Source organism: Syngnathoides biaculeatus, chromosome 3 (genome assembly GCF_019802595.1).
Source record: "Syngnathoides biaculeatus isolate LvHL_M chromosome 3, ASM1980259v1, whole genome shotgun sequence".
NCBI lineage: Eukaryota > Metazoa > Chordata > Actinopteri > Syngnathiformes > Syngnathidae > Syngnathoides > Syngnathoides biaculeatus.
The window spans coordinates 8,680,023-8,702,798 of NC_084642.1; the positions used below are offsets into that span (position 1 = coordinate 8,680,023).

General features: G+C 42.8%; 1 protein-coding gene across 1 annotated transcript in view; it reads right to left on the reverse strand.

The window, feature by feature from the left end:
• Positions 1-22,776, reverse strand: part of tcf12 (transcription factor 12) — a 104,323-nt gene that overhangs the window by 79,752 nt on the left and 1,795 nt on the right. Inside the window, exons 2-5 of the mRNA XM_061814097.1 lie at positions 20,851-20,939; positions 20,580-20,652; positions 11,324-11,397; positions 2,359-2,461 (exon numbers count right to left, since the gene is read on the reverse strand). Coding sequence (XP_061670081.1) covers positions 2,359-2,461; positions 11,324-11,397; positions 20,580-20,652; positions 20,851-20,922 — 322 coding nt within the window. The 5' untranslated portion in view covers positions 20,923-20,939. The remainder of the gene's footprint in view (positions 1-2,358; positions 2,462-11,323; positions 11,398-20,579; positions 20,653-20,850; positions 20,940-22,776) is intronic.

Here is a 22,776-nt window from a genome sequence, read left to right on the forward strand (position 1 = left end):
AGCATTCAAAGTACAGAAGAATAATTTAAAAAAAAATGTGTTCATTTACCTTGGGCGTTGTGCGAGTATGGGAAGAGAAGGGAAAGTGACAAGCAAAAGGCATCATGGGGGTTTGTGGAAGAGGCAAACTTTGACAGCAAAGAGAAAATATACGTACAAACGTACGCACGCACACAACTTAATTCCACAGTTTCTTGGGACCCATGGTGAAGAACCTTGAATAACACAAACAAATGTTATACTTTTCCAATGTGCGTTAGCTTGTGACAGCACTCGCGTGATTCCGCTTCATGGGTAAAGACTGACGTCCCTCCTCCCAAATGTGATGCCAGGAAGATGCTACGGTGAGAGCCCATTCAATGGGAGATCGCGCCACACAAACCAAGGTACAAGAAGTGCATCACAGGTAAAGATTAATGTCCCTCCTAGCCAATGTGATGCCAGGAGGATGCTACTGCGATAGCCAATAGGAGAGTGGCTCTATTGCACCACACAATGCAAGATACAGAATGTTCACGTTTGATGGCATTTGGGGAATTCAATGCCTATTCTTTCCTTTCATATCATGAATTTCCTGCGTAACTATAGACCATATTTTTGCGAGGAAGCTTTTCGTAACCTGAATTTAGCATTATTAGAGACATTTGTAAGTAGAGGTACCACTTTATAAGGAAAATACAGGGAATCCTCAGGTTATAACGGTCTCAACCTAAAACGTTTCGACTTTATGACGCTTGTGTCTCGTCCGCCATTTTCCATGGTGTTTCTGCTTAGCTAATGCATATTGCTTATCTGTGTTCGTGCGCTGGGAGTATATATGCCTTTTTCGCCAACCGTTTTACACAATATAGCCCAAAAGAAGAAAGCAGATTTTTTTTAGCTATTCTTGGGTTGCAGTCACGTGATAATCGCCGCCATTTCTACAGACAAGCTAGGCGTTGCAGATGACATCACATGGCAACATCCACAGACACGTGTAAGCGGCAAGAGGCGGATGTTTTCTGCCTACTTTAATTCACTCGATGATGTCGCCAAACCTAGATATGTACAGAAGATCAAACTCTGTGAAGATATCGATCCGTATACTTTCCACAAGGACGTACTTTCAAAGGATCAGAAAGACTTCCCTGAAGTAGAATATCCGGACACGAGGAATACAGAGACTTTCAAACAACCATTTGCTTTGTGTACTCGAGCTTCGTTCGGATCTGCAAGTCGTATATTTGCAAGCCACTTTTGTTGCCGTTCTTTTTAAATAACTCCATTGTATGTTCTCCTTCATGCAATCTAATCTTTGGAACACAGAAAAATCGCTTCCCAACGTCTCTGTTTCCGCGATTTCCACATCCGTAGACGCAACAAAAATATGGCATCATGACGATGGACATCTGTCTGGTTGTCTGGAACAATGGCGGTCAAGTTCCCGGAAGAACAAGCGTGACGTCACGTGCAAACCAGCCATACTGGTCCAGCCAAAAGAAAAGCGATTGCCATGGAACCGAAGCTTAACATCATGAAAAGATCATAGAAAGGAGTAACACCGGGCTTCAGTTGGTCGACCGTGGTGATCATTATTAAGAACATAGCCTGTATTTTAGGGCACATGAATGGTTTTCCCCCTATGATGGATACAGTGATCACGATGCAACTTTTTTTCGTTAAGAAAAACAAAAAAAAAAACAAGCAACCGATCGTTGCCAAGATGGAATGATTACTTACTAACCAACGTAATCCTAAACTTGGATCAAGCATCAGAATCAACGTAGGCTTTATATCAGCCTTATGTTCATTAAGGGAAAAGGCATGGTGTATTTTCCTAACTTTGAAAGAGCAGAAAGGCAACAACGCTGAGGAGGAATTTACCGCTAGCAAGGGCTACCTGCAGATGCTTCCTTAACAATAGCTAAGCACAGTCTCTCTTCATTCTTCTTCTCTAAAAAAAAAAAAAAAATGTTGTTGACCAGTGTTCTTATGTACAATGATCTTTGATGCAATACACTTGTTTAACCCCTCAAACATCTTCATCACTCTGCTGACAATGTTCGTTGCTCAGGGACGATATGATGGTCAAGAGAGCTTCTTATGATGGAAAGCTATACTGATGGTGTGACTTGTACCCTGGGGGAGGGTCATCGCATAAAGCTGAAAAGGGAGTTGCAGTAACGGGAAGGGGATTAACGGAGGGAATAAAGACAGCAGGAGAGAGGAAAAAAATATCCCAGTAGCGAGTACTGCTCCCTTCAGATGAATGATGTGCCCGCACATCATCAAGGCTTTTTTTTTTTTTTTTTTTAACTCAATGTCTTTCCACTACCAAAGGGCATGACAGGAGTGAGCAGAAGTGAATCATTTACTTACCCATTATGTTGGAGTTCATAAAAGGTGTCGGGGACAATCCTTCATGGGACACTAATCGACTGTCACTCAAATGATCGCCGTAATGAGGGCTGTCTGTGAAACCCTGGGGGAAGAGATCACACAATATTAAGCACATTATTGAGCAACTTCACTAATTGAGTCCTATGACATACCCTTAATGAGTAGGAGGAGCAGTTGTGTATACTTTTAGTCACAAAAGGAAAATGGAAGCGAAAATGCAACATAATTTTCCCCCTTTTTTTTGTAGTGCAGCCTAAAAAAAAACACAAATCTCAAATCATCTTATCCCATTGAAATTATTTGAAATGATATTAATCCATTCAAAAAGAAAAAAATCTGCGTAATTGTGTTTTTCAATGTACCGTATATTCCGCACTATAAAACGCACCGGATTATAAGGCGCACCTTCAATGAATGGCCTATTTCAAAACGTTTTTCATCTATAAGGCGGACCGCATTATAAGGGGCATAGAAAAGACGCTACAGTAGAGGCTGGGTTACATTACGCATCCATTAGATGAAGCTGCGGTAAAGGGAATGTCAAAAAAACAGTCAGATAGTTCAGTCAAACTTTATCAATAGATTACAAACCAGAGTTCTGACAACTCCGTTCACGTCCAAAATGAATGAACAGCTGTTTTATTATTTTCCCCGAGGTAAAGTCAGTGCCGTAGTATAGGAGTCATTTTGGGGTCTTTACACAAACACACAAATGGAAATGAAAGGGCACGCTTCGCAGTCATTTTTCCCAGAATGCACCACGCACTCCATCTTTGACAGGGGAAAATGGAGTCGGCGGCTGCTTACCGTAATTGCGAGACATGCTGGGGCTCTATATTGATCCATATATAAGGCGCACTTGATTATAAGGCGCACTGTCGGCTTTTGAGAAAATTAAAGGCTCTTAGGTGCGCCTTATTGTGCGGAAAATATGGTATTTAATTAAAACACAGAGTATCAAATAATTCAGCAAAATCTGTAAGAATTTTACCATTATTGTCACATTGCAACAATTGAGTGGGCATCGTGGTTCTCCTTCTAGTGTACCTGCTTTGGCTATTTCGGGGTAGTGTAAGACAGGTTAATGGAAATACTGTTCATTGAGACTTCTCAACTCCTCTCAGCTAACCAGCATCACATTAATATTAGTCGTTCTTTCCCAATAATGAAGAAAGAAAAAAACTGTCAGAAAACAATGTCAGTCTACATGTTGCTGCAGCATTTGTGTGGCGTAAAGGGTAATATGACAGCAAGATGTGATTTAGCATTATAATTAAGACAGTGGATTGAAAGGCTAAGTGTTGACGATTGTTTACAAGAGATGTAATTCTCTGTTTTAAGTTCAGGCTGATGAGGCTTCTTTAGAGTGCCACATTGTAGGCTATGAGCAGAAACAAGTCACACTGAGAGAGGCAGAAAAGAGGAGGGTGATTTTTTTTTTTTTAAGTGTCACTTGACAGCTAGCATCTGGACTGAAGCTTCACGCTGATGTGGCCACTTTAAAGCATCTAGTTGTCACAGCATTGAATCGCCCTGCGACAACCTGGTGGGATATATTCCAGCCACCGGCGACTTTAAGTGGATAGATCTGTGAGACTCAAACATGAAGTTAAATGTACGCACAGGAAATATGTTACATGAAGTCGCATTCATTCCCGGGCCGCAGAAGCGGTATTTAAATTAGAATTAACAGCTGAACAAGACATGGGTTCAACGCAATCAGCAGACACGCCCGAAGGGTTTGAGAGCCAACGATTAATTTTTCCATACTTGCCAAAAACGTTGTTGACAACACTCTGTGGTGTGTCAAATTGTAAAGACATTTATTTTCACTTCACAGGGACTTTAAAGTGCCACTGTCATGAAATGCATGATTTTTAGGATGTTATTAATGAAAAAACGGCAGCCGACATGGACCCATGCGTTTTTTCACCACAAAACATGATTTTGACTTATACAGCTTTTTGTCATTCCGTCATGAAAATCCTCTCAGGGATTTGTTTTCGAGAATCTGCAGGAAGTGACGTACTTGGCAGGACTGCCCTCAAGTGGATTCATTTGTTTCTATTAGTTTTACCTCCAGGAAGGTAGCTTGTTGTTCCTTCGTGTTATCCAAAATGCCGGCTTGTTGCATTGCTGGACATTGCTTGAACACTCGGAGGATGAATTTACCCTTCAATAGTTTGGAAGAGACCTGGTTTGTCGTGAAAAATGGATTGCACGAGTGCAAAGGAGGAGACCTTCGTGGGTTCCAAATGACAGGTAGGTGTGCATACAGCTCCAAAAAAAAAAAAAAAAAAAGAATAGTTGGGGGGTGGGTAATCCATAAATCAGGGTTGATAAATGTGTCGATGTGCGCGTTGGAAGGCTTCCATGCAGCAGCCGCTGAAGGACGGCCTCCACAGGCCTTGTGGATCGCTACCGGCCTTGTCGGCCAGGGTGGCTCGTCGCCGCGGTGGCTCATGTCCGCCACGGAAGTGAGTGTTTATCAGCGGTGGATAGGACGGGAAGGTGGTTTGGCTGTGATCCGCGTGTCATCTAAATATGGCTCGAAACAATAGGGTAATATTGCCCCGGACACTTCACTCAGTTGTGAGATGTTTTCATCAAAAAGAGCTTCCGTGTCTGAAGGGGCGACTCCCACAGTAGGGAACACAGCGTGTTTTCAATGGCGAATTTCCGTGCCGTCACCCCGGACAGTACATGCAGCCAATGTGGCGACCACTTGGATGTCGAATGAGACTTCCGCAACTTTGCGCATGGATGGCGCGCTCTCCACTCATTGAAGTGAATAATTTTATATGTATTTTTCATTTCAATATCTATTTTAGAATGTTTATAGGGATGACACTTGACCTTCAAGGAGTAACTTCACCTGTGTTTTGCTTCTTCTGTGGCTTTTTTTCAGGGAGGCTTGTGATGCCGCAACACAATGACAGAAGTGATGGCAAAGAGGAGGAATATGACCATAAGTTCAATATGGATGTCAATGCGATGGAACGAAACACTTGCTGCTTAGTGCAATAAGGTCAAGTTAACAATATTAATAATGTTTGATGTAACTAGACCCTCCCAAGCACTAACAACACAACTTTGAACTCCACAGTTACACAAAAGAATTTTCTAGGTGTCTTGTATGATTGCCTACCGGCATCAAACTTGAAAATGTTTTTTAGTTGGATACCACAACTTTTTCAATTTAAAAATATAATTCAAAGTATTAGGTGTTGTTTAACAGAAGTGGAAGAAAAACCTGAAAGATGCAATCTGACATCATTCACAGGAGCCTGCAGCTTTAAAAAAATTGCTTTTTCTTTTCTCCTGCAGCTTAACAGTACCTTTTCATGACAGTTATCTACTTCAGAGGCTTAGGTCTAAATATCGGCCACAGCATGATTTTTGAAAACTCTGAGTCCAAAGTAATAAAAGACACTCGCTGTTACTGTCCTAATCCCAAATCCTTATGTGCTTCAGTCAAACAACTCCCCGAGCTGCATTAGCTACCACTGGGGAGATCGCGAACAGCAGTTGGCTTGCATTTCTAGACTTATTTTGGCCAACTCGTAGCCTCTGAATTCAATATAAAATAAAAAAATGAAAAAAAATCTTATTATCCATCGTTTTTTTGTGAGTAGATGGTGATGGAGGAATTTCAAAGGCGGCGGAGGGTTGCTCTGTGTGAAGGGAATTCTCTGAGATTCCCTATTGTGCTGCTGCCAGGCCTCACACACTGTTAATCACACCATGAACAGCCTCAATGACAACAAAAGCTTGTGAGAAGATCGTGCAAACACACACACACACAACTCATAGATTTTCCAGCCACAACTAACATAAGTAGCGTTTCCTTCCCACTGCAGCAGAACCAGGAAAAGACGTCAAACTACAGACAAAATTAAATAAAAGAAAGCAATAAAGCGCTTGCTGGTACCGGACAATTTAATCAGTCCTCTACACGTGTTTGATTGTTATGACTGCCGGTGTAAAGCAGGAAAAGGCTAGCAGGGCTGCCCGAGAAGAGACAGAAAAGGGAGGCGGGAGGGATAATGGTCAATCGTGTGTTTGCTCCCTCGGAACTGTTAGATCATCAATCACAGACCCCTCATCAAACACTGGTGGCCTACATCCATTCAAGACGCTAACACATGCTGTCATCACTGCCACGGGGTGCGAGTAGCACCGGTGGCTAAATAACTGTCAGATTACTGTAGCAGTAGGCAGGCCAGAGCTCACCCGCCCTCCCAATCACTCGCAACAGTATTTAAAAAGTCGCCTCACGGTGCCACATCCCAGGTGACTGTGACCGCAGCTTTGGAGGCAAGGATGTAGTCATGATGGATGCGTGCGGGGTCTAGTATCAACTCGGGGCAAGGCACTGGGGAAAGGGGGTGGGGTGGGGGGGCAGTGGAAGAGGCAGAGCCTTGGCTGTCAGAGTGGCAGCCTACAGCCACAGCTGCCCAGGATACAGCGGCTGGCCGCGAGCCAAGGTTAGCACGGCAGGACGAGGGACTGTTCACAGTCCACTGATCACATACACTTGTGGCTGTGCGGCTCAAACAAGTCCGGGGAAGCTCTGAATTTCCTTTGTAGCAGACAGAACACAGAGGACGGTCCAAAGCCTTGAACTGGGAGAAACAAGGATGGATTCACTCTTGGAGAAGGAAAAAAAAAAATGTTAACATTAATTTAAGTAATAGCTAAGAACGTTACAATTGTTGATATACTGACCCTGCAACAATGTAAAAAAAGAAATTAAATAAAAAAAAGTAATCCCGTGTTTATTCATGTTTGTTTTTTTTTCTATGAACCCTTTCCTCAGCTACGAGGGCTGAACGATTAACTGAATTCCAACCGACATTGCAATGTGGTGGAATGCAATTTAAAAACTGCAAAGGATGCGATTTTGAAATGAACAAAAAACAGCTAAAACCACACCAAAAAAACAAGCTTTACATGTCACCATCTCTCTCTCTCTCTCTCTCTCTCACTCACTCACAGATCACTGACCGACATGCTTTAGAGTACATCTCCATATGTATTTCATTGACTAAAGATCAGTAGGCTTTATTTTTCTATATACAGGGTTCCCTCTACTTTCGCTTCACTTTTTGCGGCTTTAGTGCTTAAAGTCGTCGTCCCCTAAAAAAAAAATAAAAAAATAAACCTGGAAAAATACAGCTATGTAGGCATATTGAGGCATATTGATCCAAGGAGCGCGATTGGTCCCCAGGCATGGGAGGAGTTCGGTGAGGCCATGGAGAACGACTTCAAGACGGGGACGGGTTTGAGGAAATTCTTGTCCACTGTCCAGCGTCTAAGGAGGGGGAAGCGGTGCACCATCAACGCCGTGTTTGGTGAGGATGGGGTGCTATGACTTTGACTTCGGACGTTACCAGTTGGTGGGGAAAATACTTCGAAGAACTCCTCAATTGCACTGATATGCCTTCCCATGAGGAAGCAGAGTCTGGGTTCTCTGAGGTGGGGTCTCCTATCTATCTGGTTGAGGTCACCAAGGTGGATAAAAAGGTCTTTGATGGCAAGGTCGCAGAGGTGGGTGAGGTTCATCTAGAGTTCCTAAAGGCTCTGGATGATGTGGAGCTGTCCTCGTTAACACGTCTCTGGAGCATCACGTGGACATCGGGAACAGTACCTCTAGATTGGCAGACTGGGTTGCTGGAGGAGGGTGCGTTCCAATTACAGGGGGATCACACTCCTCAGCCTCCCTGGTAAGGTCTATTCAGGGGTTCTGGAGAGAAGGGTTTATTGGTAAGTCGAATCTCAAATTCTGGAGGAGTAATTTGATTTTCATCAAGGCCGTGGAACAGCGGACCAGCTCGATTCCCTCGGCAGGATCCTCGAGGGTGCAAGAGAGTTCGCTTAACCAGTCTACATGTGTTTTGTGAACTTGGAAAGGGCATTCAACCGTGTCCCTCAGGGAGACCTGTGGTGTTCCTTTGGGACTAAGGGGCACCAAACCCCGAAACGAGCAGTTTGATCCCTGTACAACTGGTGTCAGAGTTTGGTTCACATTGCCGGCAGTAAGTCTGACTCGTTTCCGGTGAGAGTTGGACGCGGAAAAGGCTGCCCTTTGTCACCGATTTTGTTCATAACGTTTATGGACAGAATTTCTAGGCACAGCTGAAGCGTACGGGGGGTCCAGTTTGGTGGCCTCTGTATTGCATCTGTGCTCTTTCCAGATGATGTGGTTCTGTTGACATCATCAAACCGTGACCGCCAACATTAACTGGACTGATGGGCAACCAGTCCTCAGTCAGAAAAGGGTGACATACCCTCTCCAGGTCAGGAATGATATCCTACCCCAAGTGGAGGAGTTCAAGTATCTTGGGGTCTTGTTCACAAGTTGAGGGAAGAACGGAGCAATTCGACAAGCGGATCGGTGCAGTGTCTGCATTGATGCGAGTTTTATATCGGCCCTTTGTGGTAAAGACAGAGTTAAGTCGAAAGGTTAAGCTCTCAATTTACCAGTCAATCTACCTTCCTACCCTCACCTATGGTCACAAGCTGTGGGTGTGTGGTGTGACTGAAAGAACCAAATCCCGGACACAAGCGAATGTAATGAGTTTCCTCCATAGGGTGTCCGGCCTCTCCCTTAGAGATAGGGTGAGAAGCTTGGCCAAACGGGAGGGGCTTGGTGTCGAGCCGCTGCTCCTCTGCATTGAGAGGAGCCCCATGAGGTGGCTGGGGCATCTGATTCGGTTGCTTCCCTAGTGAGGTGTTCTGGGCACATACCACCGGAAAGAGACCCAGGGAACAACCCAAGACACGCTGGAGAGACTACATCTTTCGGCTGGCCTGGGAATGCCTTGGGATCCCCCCAGAAGAGCTGGTGGGGAAAGGGAAGGGGCCATCCATGCTAAAGCTATTGCCCCGTGACCCGACCCAGAAAAGTGGTGAAAGATGGATGGATGGATGGATGGATGGATGGAGTTCAATTGGCTATGCAGCTGTGTGTGTGTGCGTATGTACATCTTCTGATGGAGTAAACAGCTGTCTGCTGGCTGATGCCGTGCCTTGCAATGTCACAAACATTCATTTCTCTGCACCTGGAGCAAATATATCCCAACCCTCTCTGTCTTACAATTCAAATCAAGCTGCCAGTGTTACCATTGCCTGTAGATGTTCATTCGGGAAGGGCACAGAGGAGTAAACAAGGCACCACCGCCAGAGTGTCGGTGACATTTAACTGAATTCTGATAGAAAGTGACAGGAGATTGACATTAAATGAAATTCATACCGGACATCGAGAACGACTGATGTGTGAGGGGCAAACAAATAGATAGAGAGCTGTTCACACATCTCACACAGTATAGCTGTTTGCTCTTATGAATGCCAGTCAGGGTCCACACGCTTTAACTCCAGGTTCTCCAGCACACAACTAGATATGGTCTTGATCAGACATTCTAACCCATGACATATACTGTTTTGGATTCTTGAAGGTAATTGCTGAAAGTATGCAAAGACTGAGAACTATGTACTAATGAATTGTGGAGCTACATCTTTAAATGCTTTTACTACCATATCAGTTTTCCTGAGGTTTTTTGACATGGCTAAAACTGAACCAAGGAACACATTTCGGCCCCTACATAACGGGCCTCTCCCGTATTAGTGCAGTTTTGAGAGTTATCGTTTTGATTCATCCTTGGGTGAAAACTGATCCCCGCAATCACCAGGAGGGAGAAGACCTAGGTGCCTGCTTAAAAATATTAATTAATGGACACGATTTTGTGGACTCAAATTTTGAATCGGTCTTGGAATATCTTTTCAGGGAACCATGTAAAATTAAATTTCCCAATGAAGGGTGCAGGCTTTGCGAGGAAATGGAAAAGGTATTACTTTATTTTTAATCCACCAATTTTTTTTATTTTTTTTTTATTTAGGTTTGCTATTGTTATACCATTAACCTATTTGTTTATTAATTTATTAGTCATTAATAATTAATGTATTTTGTATTTTTAAATATTATTTGAGCAAGCATTTTTATTTTTTTATTTAAATCTTTTATTATAATTTATTCACCAGGTGTTCGTTTGAACTCGACAATGTATGGTTGTTAAAGGTACCATGCCAATCCAATGTTATCTACTGTTTTATGAATAGAGCAAAATAAGTCTGTGACCTAGTTTAAATTTGACAGTGCTATTGGTCCATTGAATGCAATGGCTATTAAAAGGGAAGGCCACTCATTGAAAATAAGAATGTATCAGATAGGTCATGTCATTGGTACTGTAACTTTAAAATAAACATTTTCATCAGATATCATTTCAGGTTGTTATCGGCAATTTTGAATGTTCCCGGTCGCTGACATTTTGGCGAGTCACATGACCTACGTGCGCGGATGTGACGTGTCATTTGCTCAACCTGAGGCTCGGTTACGTTCCTACACAGTTATTGTCAGCGCTGATTTCTCGGATTTATCCTCATCTGATGAAGAAATACAAGTATCAGTTGATCAGGAAGACGGAGGAATACGTCCATACAGATTCAAACCTGTGACTGTTGAATATTGAATGTTGTAAATATGCAATGTTGAATATTCGGATGGTTCTTCGGACGGGAATGACGCGGAGTCTGACTACTCGGAGGCCTACACACAGGACATGTGTGCGGAAACAAAGACCCCCGGAACTCCGGCGGCCGGCCGCGAGCGAGCTCCTCCTGCCCAATGACAGCTGGGATTGGCTCCAGTACTCCTGTCACCCTTGTGGGGATAAGCGGCTCAGAAAAAGGATTGGATAAGTTTTTTGGGGCAGAGGGAGAAATATTGATACATGCCCCCTCCAATCAACCAGGTCTCCCACACACAGAATAACACAGTATGTATACTACAGGCCATTCACTGGTCAGTGTACCACCTCTGCGTGATGACTGTTAAATGATGTTCGGTAGAGCAAAAAGGGCACTCGGAAGCATTAAGGCGCCTTACCCGCGAGGGTTCGTACGAAGGACTGGACTCGCCACCTGGGGCCCAAGATGCTTGGTTGGTCCGCTCATCCATACCTGTCAGGGAAGGACAAATAACTCAGTCAACAAGTCAAGATTACTCATATGCTTCAGTGTGCATATGCCTGCATCCTGCACAACGACAGCCTGTAGCGCCTGTATTAGCTCTGTGCAGCACACAATTTCCAACTTCGATTAGATTTCCCATAGATTTAGTTTGATCATAAGTAAGCTTTACGCAACCAGGATTTTTGGGGCTGATCAGCAAAGACCTATCACTGATCCGATGACAAGATGGAGCGACGTCTGCGTATTTAAAAAAAATATAGATTTACAATAAATATGTTTGTTTATCTAGGTATGCCAGTGAAGCATCATGACAGACAAAATTAAGACAAATTAATGGTGCTCTATTAGAAGGCAGGAGGCAGCACGGTGGATCAGCTGGTAAAGCGTTGGCCTCACAGTTCTGAGGACCGGGTTCGATCCCGGCCCCTCCTGCGTGGAGTTTGCATGTTCTCCCCGTACCTGGGTGGGTTTTCTCCAGCCACTCCGGTTTCCTCCCACATTCCAAAAACATGCAACATTAATTGGACACTCTAAATTGCCCCTAGGTGTGATTGCGAGTGCGGTTGTTTGTCTCTATTTGCCCTGCGATTGGCTGGCAACCAGTTCAGGGTGTACCCCGCCTCCTGCCCGTTGACAGCTGGGCTAGCCTCCAGTACTCCCCGCGACCCTCGTGAGGATAAGCGGCAAAGAAAATGGATGGATTGATAGATGGCAAGAAGTACATACAGTAAAGTATCGTGTTTTTGTGACAATTTTGTTTTGTTTGTGCCGTGAGATTCTTCAATTGTAAAATATGTGCCTTGGCTCCATAAAGGTTAGAAATCAGTGCTCTCGTCAGATCAAACTAACATTACTAAATGACAGAAATAATGGGTGCTATCTTGGTTTAATTAAATGAATTTATTGCCATTCAATTACTTCACCCACACTAACATTTTACAGCATGATTCAACAGAACGGCAGCATGTTTACGCACAACCATTAGTGCTAGCCATAGCTTGCTAGGCTACATAACGTCTTGTTGCCTGCTTGGGAGTCATATTGAATACAAAGTTTGTGAACATACCCCAAGCAAGCTTTAAATGAACGTCCTCCAGTCCTGAGCATCGGCGACCACCGACACTATTTTTTCAAAATTTTGTCCTTATAATACTGTATACACTTGGATTGGTGCAAGGGTCTTGCTTAATGCTTAGTATCCAGAAAAGTTTTATTTTTCTTTTTTTTTTTCATGTGAAAGCTCATGTACATTTTTGCTCTGCTGTTACATCTGCGACACACCGATGCAGTTACCAGCAATTCAAATTATGAATCACAGCAAAGCTAGTAGGCATAGGTTGGCCACTCATGAAAACTGCATGTCGTATAGTATGTGGCAGACTTTAAGGTATCATAAGGTGTAAAATACAATAAATATTGCATTTTAAGTGCCACTGAAGTACGAGTGTTCACACACTCAAACCGATTTCAAAATGAAAGTTAACTTTTATGTTTCAAAAAACAAATAAAATCAATAACTCAAGAGTAAAATTGCAAAGGTAGACCATCTGGCATATGTTGAAACATATATCTGATATAAAAAAAAATGTGATTTGGGTGGTACAGTCAGCAAAATATGTTTGTTTGTGTTGCTTAAGGCAATATTGTGCTCACGGTACCTGCAGAGATGCCAGCAAATCGACATTGTCCCTGATGTTATTTACAATTGCTCAGATTTTTTTAAAATATAATTTAACTTTGTCTTCAAACAGAAAATTACCTAATAAATCATAGATGCCGTGAAAACTAATACAATAACAAACCTCTAGTGTGACTGTAATCATGCATTAGATGCAAAAATGTATGTAGCCTGATGGGGAAAAGATGTAATGGAGCCAAATTTGTGGACCGAGAGAATGGAAACAGACCCAGAGGGCCATTCTCTGGCTAATTCACTTAACGATATTGCATCATCCCTCCTTGAGCAACCACCTTATCACGGTGGGGGGAGTTTGTGTGTCCCAATAAACCTCGGAGCTATGTTGCCTGGGGCTTCGCGCCGATGGTAGAATCATCTGTGGCAAACGGGTCTTGGATGAGGAACCAGACAAAGCATGGCTGCAAACACCCCGATGATGAATATAACAATTAGTTTCTCATTCTACTTAGAGGTGGGCCTCGAAGGCGAGCGCGTGCTGGCCGGGCCTGCACCCTCGGGGCTCGTCCAGGCATGGCCCGAAAGGGTAAGGTGGGCTCACCACCTGAGGGAAGGGCAATAGAGGTCAGATGGAGTGTGAGCTGGGGCCGAAGGCGGGGACTTTGGTGCTCACATTCTTGGCGACAGAAGCTGGGTCTGGGGATGTGGAATGCCATCTACCTGGAAGAGAAGGAGCCCAACTTGGTGTGTGAGGATGAGAAGTTCCAACTAGATATAATCTGGGGACTCCTCTCCACACGACATGAGCTCTGGTACCAGTCCTGTTGAGGGAGGTTGAACATTCTTCCACTCTGGACTTGCCCACAGTGAGAGGTGCCAAGGAGGTGTGGCTCACCACCTGTATATTGGAGTTCATCCCAATGGACAAGAGGGCGCCCACCCTCTCCCTTTTCAGGTAGGGAGTGGGGTTTGGGTCCTGACCGTTGTTTGGGCTTATGTACCAAACAACATTTCAGAGTACCCACTCTTTTTGGAGTATTTGAAGGGGGAGCTGGAGAGCGCCATCATTTTGTTGGGAGAGTTCAATGGTCGTGTGGGCAATGACAGTGAGACCTGGAAAGGGGGTTGAGGAACGCCTCCCTGATTAGAACCCGAGTGGTGTTCTGTCATTGGATTTCTGTGCCCATCACAGACTGACCATAACATACATCATGTTCAAGCATCAGGGTGTCCCCACACATGCATTTAGCACTAGGACACACTAGGTTGCAGTTCAATGATTGAATGTGGCCGTGTCATCGGACTGGCACCCATGTGTCTTGGACACCAGGATGAAGAGTGGGGCCTAATTGCAAACTTATCCCCACCTGATAGTGATTTGTTCCGATGGTGGGGGAAGATGCCGGTTTGACCTGGCAGGTCCAAACCTATCGTGAGGGTCTGATGGGAATATCTGGCAGAATCCCCTGTCAGAAGGCGCTTTGACTCCCACCTCCGGCAGAACTTCAGGCACATCTTGGGGGACACAGTGGTTATTGAGTCCAAGTGGACCATTGCTGAGGCGCCCAACAGGGGCAGTGGCCATAAGGCTGTCATGGCAGCAATCCCCGAAGTCAGTGGTGGACACCAGCGGTGAAGGATGCCATCAAGCTGAAGAAGGAGTCCTATCAGGCCTTTCTGGCCTACGGGAGTCCTGATCCAGCTGTTGGGTACTGCCTGACCAGGCGGAACGCAGCTTTGTTGGGTGCTAAGCAAAACCTCGGACATGTTAGGAGTTTGGTGAGGCCGGCAAGAATGACTTCCGGTGGACTTTGAGGAAATTCTGCTCCACCATTCTGCGTCTCAGGAGGGGGAAGCAGCGCAACATCAACACTGTGTATAGTGAGGATAAAGCACTGCTTCCTAAAGGCTCTGAATTACCCAACCTCAGATAAATGGAAGAAAATGGACGGATTGGTGGAATAGTGTATCAAGTACAGTAAAATCAATTTGATATTTTCGTTCTTCAAGTCATCAAAAAAAAAGTAAAGGTCATGTGTAATCAGCTCAAAAATAAACTCCTATTGTATTACATCTTTACTAAGCATGCTGCATGAGTCACTCATCAGTAGCAACTAAACCGAAGAGTCAATGGCTCCATAAATGTTCATCATCAACACAGCTGAAAGGGAGAAGAGATGATTCCCTGTCAAAAACCCTGGAAATATATATTTTTCTCAAATCCATCTTTCTGTGGCATGTATTGCCGGTTACGCTCTGCCTCAATTATTTGGCTGTGCCCAGTTGAGACGCAATAGTCCAAACCCTCATTCCAGGCAATTTTCACACCTGTCTGCACACTCCCTCGCCTTATGTTCACAATCACTTATGTCGGCCCTTCTTCTCTCTTTGAGGATCACAAACACCGGAGCACAAATCGGAGGCCGGCTTGCGGGAGGGATATACTCACAGTTGGCCAGATATGTTATGGAGGTTCAGCAGTTTATTTTGTCATCATAATTTTCTGGGGGAAGTGCTCTTTTTACATCTACTGTAGCAAGCTGTCCCAATATATGTAAACATATATCATATATAACGTATGTCTTGGTATTTGGGGATATCATGACTCCAATCAAAGCAAAATCTAGACTTAAAGTCACACTCACACCATTGCATTGACTGAAAAAAGTTACTCTCTCACTATTTAACACCAGTGGGTAACCATGTTGATAAATTCTATGTGGTAACAAAAATACAATGGTGCCTTAAAATGCAAATTTAATTTGTTCCGTGAGAACGCTCGTAACACAAAACAACTACAAATCGTTATTTCCTCGCTGAAATAAATGGAAATGCAATTAACTCATCCAAGCCAACCAGGGCAAAAATGTGTAAATTGAAAAAATAGGAACACAGCTCTTCAATAGTGCACATTATAACACAAATAATATACCATAATTTTCGGCCTACAGAGCGCACCTGATTATAAGCTTCACCTAGCATATTTGTAAAGGAAATACCATTTGGTACACACATAAAACCCAGCTGTGTAAAAGCACCCACATTGAAAACCACATTGAAACACAAGATATTTACAAAGAAAGACAGTACAGAGAAAGAGTTTTCAAAGTTTTAATACTTTAGCTTAGCTTAACATAGCAACAACACGGTAGCACGAACAGGGCTGGTGAAAAAAAAAAACATAACGGTAAAAAAAAAAAAAAAACAGCCACAGCAGCTACTCAGTAGCAACACGGTAGCACAGCACTAACAGAGCGAGTTAAAAAAAATACATATCTAAATCATTGAGACGCGGCAGTAACACAGCAGAAACACGCGAGAGCGGCGCTAGCACAGCGCTAACAGGGCCGGTTAAAATAAAACATACCGGTAAAGGTCACTGAGACGCAGCAGTAACAACAGCAACACGCTAGTACAGCGTTAACAGGGCCAGTTTAAAAAAAAAAAAAACATACCGGTAAAAATCACTGAGACACGGCAGTAACACAACAGCAACACGCTAGCACAGAGCTAATGCTAGCGCAGCACTAACAGGGCTGGTTAAAAAAAAAAAAATCATACCATTAAAAGTCACTTCCTCGGGACATATATTCCATCAGTCTCACTCTTACCTTTTCCACTCGAGTGTCCCCCCTGCAGCCGTTAGAAAAAAATGCCCAAATTAGCCGCATCGCCGCATAAAACGTAGGGTTGAAAGCGTGTGAACAAAGTCACAATTTATAGGCCGGAAATTATGGTAATTCAAAAGCAGGATTAAACACATTTCTTCTATGCCTTCAGGATGCATGACTTGGCCACCAGGAGGCAGTAGTGTACAGTCATACAAATGCAAACAAAGAAGATTTCCGTAGCTACTTTTAAGCGACTCAGAAAACTGGAGTAATATAAGTTGTTCCATAAGGATGATGAATGTACACTTGTGAGTATTGTTATAGTCTGCAATTGTTGATGCATCATATCTGCTTGTTTAAGGGTAATAATGACTCTTTTTGATACTTGTTAGCCTGTCGATGGTAGTTTTTGTGTGTTAGCATTGATATAGCCGAAGGTAAATTTTTGTACCGTAATTTCCGAACTACAAGCCGCGACTTTTTTTCAAACGCTTTCAACCCTGTGGTTTATGTGGTGATGTGGTGCTAGCATTAGCGTGGCACTAGCATTAGCACACCTGGTTATAAGCCTCGGTACACAGAAAGAGTTTAACACTAGCGCTGCGCTAACACTAGCCCCGCGCTAATGCTAGCGCCGCGCTAGCATTAAACGCTTTCTGTGTACTGATGCTTATAACCAGGTGTGATCTGCAGGCTAGGAATTACGTTAGTTGTTTTAAATACACAATGTGCAATTCACCTGGATTTTTGCATTTAATTTCCAAATAAACTTTAAATGGGAGTGGCATTAAACAGCTTGAAGCTGTTTTTGAAAAAAAATTGATAATTTGAAACTGCTGCTGATCATTATTTGTGTATACGCATGGGCTGAGAGGGTTTTAAATTTGTCACAGAGTCTGCAGAAAATCAAGTACAAATATAGTGATGAATAAGTTTTGCGCTTCAAACGTAGGTACACCGGATTTAAGCACAAATCTGTGCAAACGCAAAGTTGGTGAATGAGGCCCATTCTGATAAAAAATATATATTTTCATCCAGAATTGGTTCAGTTCTGGAATTCATATTTTTACCCAAATCCCACTTGCGGAGGATATGTCTTACATTTGCTTGCATCTTATGAACAATATTCATGCACAGTGATGGTTTGAATCCCATTTACGTTTGACTTTTGAGACAACTATGATTTTCAGGGTGTTTGACTTCGGAGGTTTCGCTGGAAATTATTTTCCCGGAGCATAATCCGTCCATTGAATATTTTCTCTCTCGGGAAGTCCGGTTTTGAACAACCAAAATAAGATTAAGATATTTATCGATGATGAATTCCTTCTATTCTGACTGCGGTCATGTTGGGGAGGGGTACGGCTAATCTCTTTTACACACAAAAACATGCGCGCGCGCACACACATACACACACACCATTCGCATAGCTTGTAGCTCATCTCTTGTTGCACGATTCACCTCAGGTATGTTGTGCATGCAAGCAGTCTCGAGCTCAACTGGCCAAAAGGAACCATGTGTTAGCAGGCTAACTGTAATCAAGGAATATGGCCGCCTTGTTGGAGGCTTTCTGAGAGGGAATCCTCCGGTCTCATCTTTATCCGTCAGTTGTGTTCAGTCTGGATCTTAATCTCAAAGTAGGGATTTCTGTGCGCATTTTGTCACCGACGAGCGTCTTCATTTGCTTTCCCCGAAGGGGGACAAGGTGTTCTAAAAAAAAAAAAAATCATCCTCTCGTTTGACTTCATGGATGACAGCTCTGCTCTCCCGCCTTTGTCTTTTTGTTCAGTTCCAATACGATGTGTGTCTTTCATTTCCCAGATAACCGAGGACAACGAGGCTTTGTGGGCGCGCACAAAACGTGCTCTCAGAAAACATAATGCTCGTTTTGTTGACTTTGTCTTCTGGCGTCACACAATACATGCGCTTTCGTTTAATGTCCTGTCGCATTCGCTGCAAGGAAGCGTAATCCGACCTCTTGTTTATTCAAAACAAACAGCGCACTGACTTCGTTGTCCGATCCGAGATCACGAGCGATAGAATTTCTGGAGAATTAATGACTGTTTTTGCAGGCACACATAATCTGATGAACTAAAAAAAAAAAAAAAACTAAGACGATGTGTCGTGATCTTATTTGTAATTAATTTCCAGGATGATCAATAGGGTGCACTGGTGTCTTGAGATATGAGTTACGGAATTCCGTGTTCATAACTCAAAACACTCATCTCAAATCATATTTTCCCTCTGAAATTAATGGAAATGCCATTAATGCATTTGACTCTTCCACCCAGAAAAAAAAATTCTATGTTAATGAAGAAAATGGAATTTCATATTATTTAGTAATTATATAATTAAAAATAATTAAAAAGAAGCTGTTTTTGTCCTAGTGCATAGATGTCAAACTCAAGGCCCGGGGGGCAGATCTGGTCCACCACATGATTTTATCTGGCCCACGGAGGCAAATCATGTGAATCAACTTCTGTGATTTTTTTGTTCAAATCTGTACCAAAATTTCAATTTGTCAGATCTTAACTGATAACATTGAGCTATTACAAGCATTTTTGTGTTATAAAAACAATAGTTGGAAAAACACCACTAGCCTTGATTTTTGATTCTAAAACTAAATCATAAAGCCATCCATCCATTTTCTTTTCCGCTTATCCTCACGAGGGTCGCTGGGCATGCTGGAGCCTATCCCAGCTGTCAACGGCAGGAGGCGGGGTACACCCTGAACTGGTTGCCAGCCAATCGCAGGGTACATAGAGAAAAACAGCCGCACTCACAATCACACCTAGGGACAATTTAGAGTGTCCAATTAATGTTGCATGTTCAAATTCTAAGCTTTGTGGTTGTCTTAAATACACAAAGTGTAATTCTCTTTGGTTTATGTTTCGTTTGACTCCAAACTTAAAACTGGGAGGCAAACCATATTTATTTATACTGTATAGAGCATTTCATACACAATGTGGTTTGTGTGATTAAAATGATTTGAAGAAATAAAAAAATTGAAACAGGTGGAAAAAAAACAATAAAAATAAAATATATCTATAAAAAATGAAGACTAGAAGCACAATTAAAAACAGCGTACCCTGCAAGAAATATCATTAAAAGTGGAAATAGTCTAAAAAGCATGAGAAAAAAAATGATTTTTCAACCTGGATTTAAAAATATTCACATTTGGGGCTGACGTCATCTCTTTTGGCAACTTCTTCCATTTGTATGCAGCATAATAGCTAAATGCTGCTTCACCACGTTTGCCTTGGACTCTGCGCTCCACTATTTGACCTGAGTCAGTCGATCTCAGAGCCCTGCTGGGGTTTGTATTCCGTAAGCATTTCTTTAAACAATTTAGTTAGACCAGCAGCAGAACTTTAAAATCTATTCTAAAAGGTGTCTGGGAGCCAGGGTAAGGACTTTAGAATTGGAGTTACATGCTCGTACCTCTTTGTTCTGATCAGAACCTGAACCTGAAAGAACTATTTATCAAAATGTATCTTATTGTGAAGGGTGCTGAGTTCACTGCCACCACACAACACTCTTATCTCAAGTCTGCGATGTCAAGTCAAAAAAGAAAAATACACGTAATGTAGTGAATGCACCGCTCTATGTGCCCTCCTACCTATTAACTGGGCCAGTATGAGATTAAATTAACATTTGCATTAATCTACGGCACATATTACTTTTCACCTCAATTGCTCTCTCTTTCTGCCCATTCTACACTTGCCCACTTTTAATTCGGATAAGCAAACAAGTTGGCTTACATCACTGAAAAGTCAGAATTGATACACTCAGTTCAAAGTCAAATTCAAGTCCTTTCAAGACCAATTTCGAGCTCTTCCAGCGCTCCACGGTGGCCGCAAAATTACATACAGCAAGACCGTACGTGTGAGACTGCACAACACTTCAACGTCAATGACGGGTCCTACCTGATGCACTAAACTGGCTGCTTCCGAGTGTCGTCGGCCTGTTTTTCCCTCCGTTGACAGGTGGAGAGAACATCTGCGAAAATGAATGTTCACGAAACGAGACAGAAATCAACACAAATCGCCCAGGTTTCCGAGTGGTGCGGTTCGGGAGCAGGGTGAGAATCAGGAACCACAATCATCCATATGCATTGATGAATGCGACATGCTTCAAGCGTTACGCTTCTGAGAGACACCCCGCACGGCAAAAAAAAAAAAAAAAAGTGTATCCTACCGCACTAAAATCCAGAAGGTCGCTTAATTCCTTGTCTGTTCCGAGAGCGGCAATCCGCTGCTGAGGATTCATCCTGTCGAGTTTGAGACCTGGGGGAGTGAAGGGGGGGGGTACACAAACACACACACACGTTCCCGTCAGGTCACATCACACTTCTGGTTTGTTTTGTTAATTAGATACAGGACTGTTCATTTTCCATGCATACATAGCATGTTCTGTGTCATTTTTGGCATCCTCATGATGATCTAACTGCGCAATACAGATTTTTCATCACACTAAATTAATAGCCTAACTGATATTAATGCATGGATGATGTTTCAGTGAAAAGGGAAATGGCACGTATGGCAGCACTCATTTTAGAATAAAGAAAATGACTATCTTCTAACCTCTGTATGACTTATTTTCCTGATGTTTAGCGTAAATCATCATTCTCGAGTTGTTTTACTCGGTCGCTGTTGCAAGGGTTAAACCAAGGTGCATGTTTCGAACGGTACTTGTGCAAAACTGGTGGAAACTGATTTTTTGGGGGAACCGCTGCGGGCACCCCTATGGGCAATGTCGGCGCAGTCCCGTGAAAATACAAATTAGAGCGGACAGATGAAAGGGACCGAGCCAGAGTCCGAATAGTGAATTAGTGCAAAGAACTGACGCGCGCTCCAAAAGCGATTATAATTCCCTATATTAGAAGATTCAAGTACAGTAGAGATGCAGCTATGGAATATTTTTTGGAACTCAATATTCTACTGATTATTACATCAATTAATCACAGAATGTATATGTTTTGTATTATTAAACAACACCAATGTTCCCTCTAAGCTGCGCACCTGCGCAATTGCGCACTTATAGCGCACATGAAGACCGATCCAGCGCAGGGAACCACATCCTGACTTTTTTATTTTGATTTTTTAAACACGGCAGCTCTCTAACAAGCTGCTGCTCGGTCACACCATGCCACACACTCTACTTCCTGGTTTACCTGACGCCGCCCACCTCCCGCTCTTAAAGGGGTACACTCCTGATTACAAGCACCGCCCACCACCGGTGCTTTACTTAGAAACATAGTCTGGGCAACGTAGAGCAAAGACGAGTTACACATGCTGCTTATGTTTACTCTAGATCAGGGGTCACCAACGCGGAGCCCGCGGGCGAATGGTAGCCCGTGAGGACCATATAAGGCGCCCGCGAGATATGTTCTAAAAATACCGTAGGCCACAAATTGTTACTATTATTTGTGCTTTAAATTCTGAATCTGACTTGCTTACGTGAATTCTAATTTTAAAATACCTGTAATGTAATTTTTGCACAATAAATTAAAACAAAAATATTTTATGTACGTGTAATGAACTGAGTCTGAAATTTGGCGCAAACACGTAGCCCTTCATACGATCGTTGCTCAGCCCTCAGCCTGAAAAAGGTTGCTTAGCCCCGCTCTAAATAATAATCGCAAAAGTAAAAAAAAAAAAAAAGAAATGCCGTTGCTTTAATTAATGTCGGAGTATGTGAATAATAATAATTAATAATAATAATAATAATGAAGAAGAAAAAGTGGTGAAACTGGCTGAGATTTTGAGTAAAAAAGGTCTGACCTGAAGCCAAAGTATTTTGTACAGGATGAGATGGTGTATAATGTTAAAATTCCACCTTGGCGCAGCCTGATAGAGGATAAAAGCACAGATAATACAGTGCACAAAAAGCTAATTCTGTATTTTGAAAATAGGAGACCTCATAACATAAACCTTAAAAGTATTTGGTAGCATCATTCTGCTTTCAACATGCATTGCTAAAGATATTCTGAAAGCAATAATTCAGTTTTACACAAAAAAAAACAGACGTGGATATCACTGTGCGTTAAAAATAAATAAATAAACAAAGTTGGGGGGGGACATTTCAAATTTACAGTTCGTAGATGGTTTGGTTTGGTTAGCA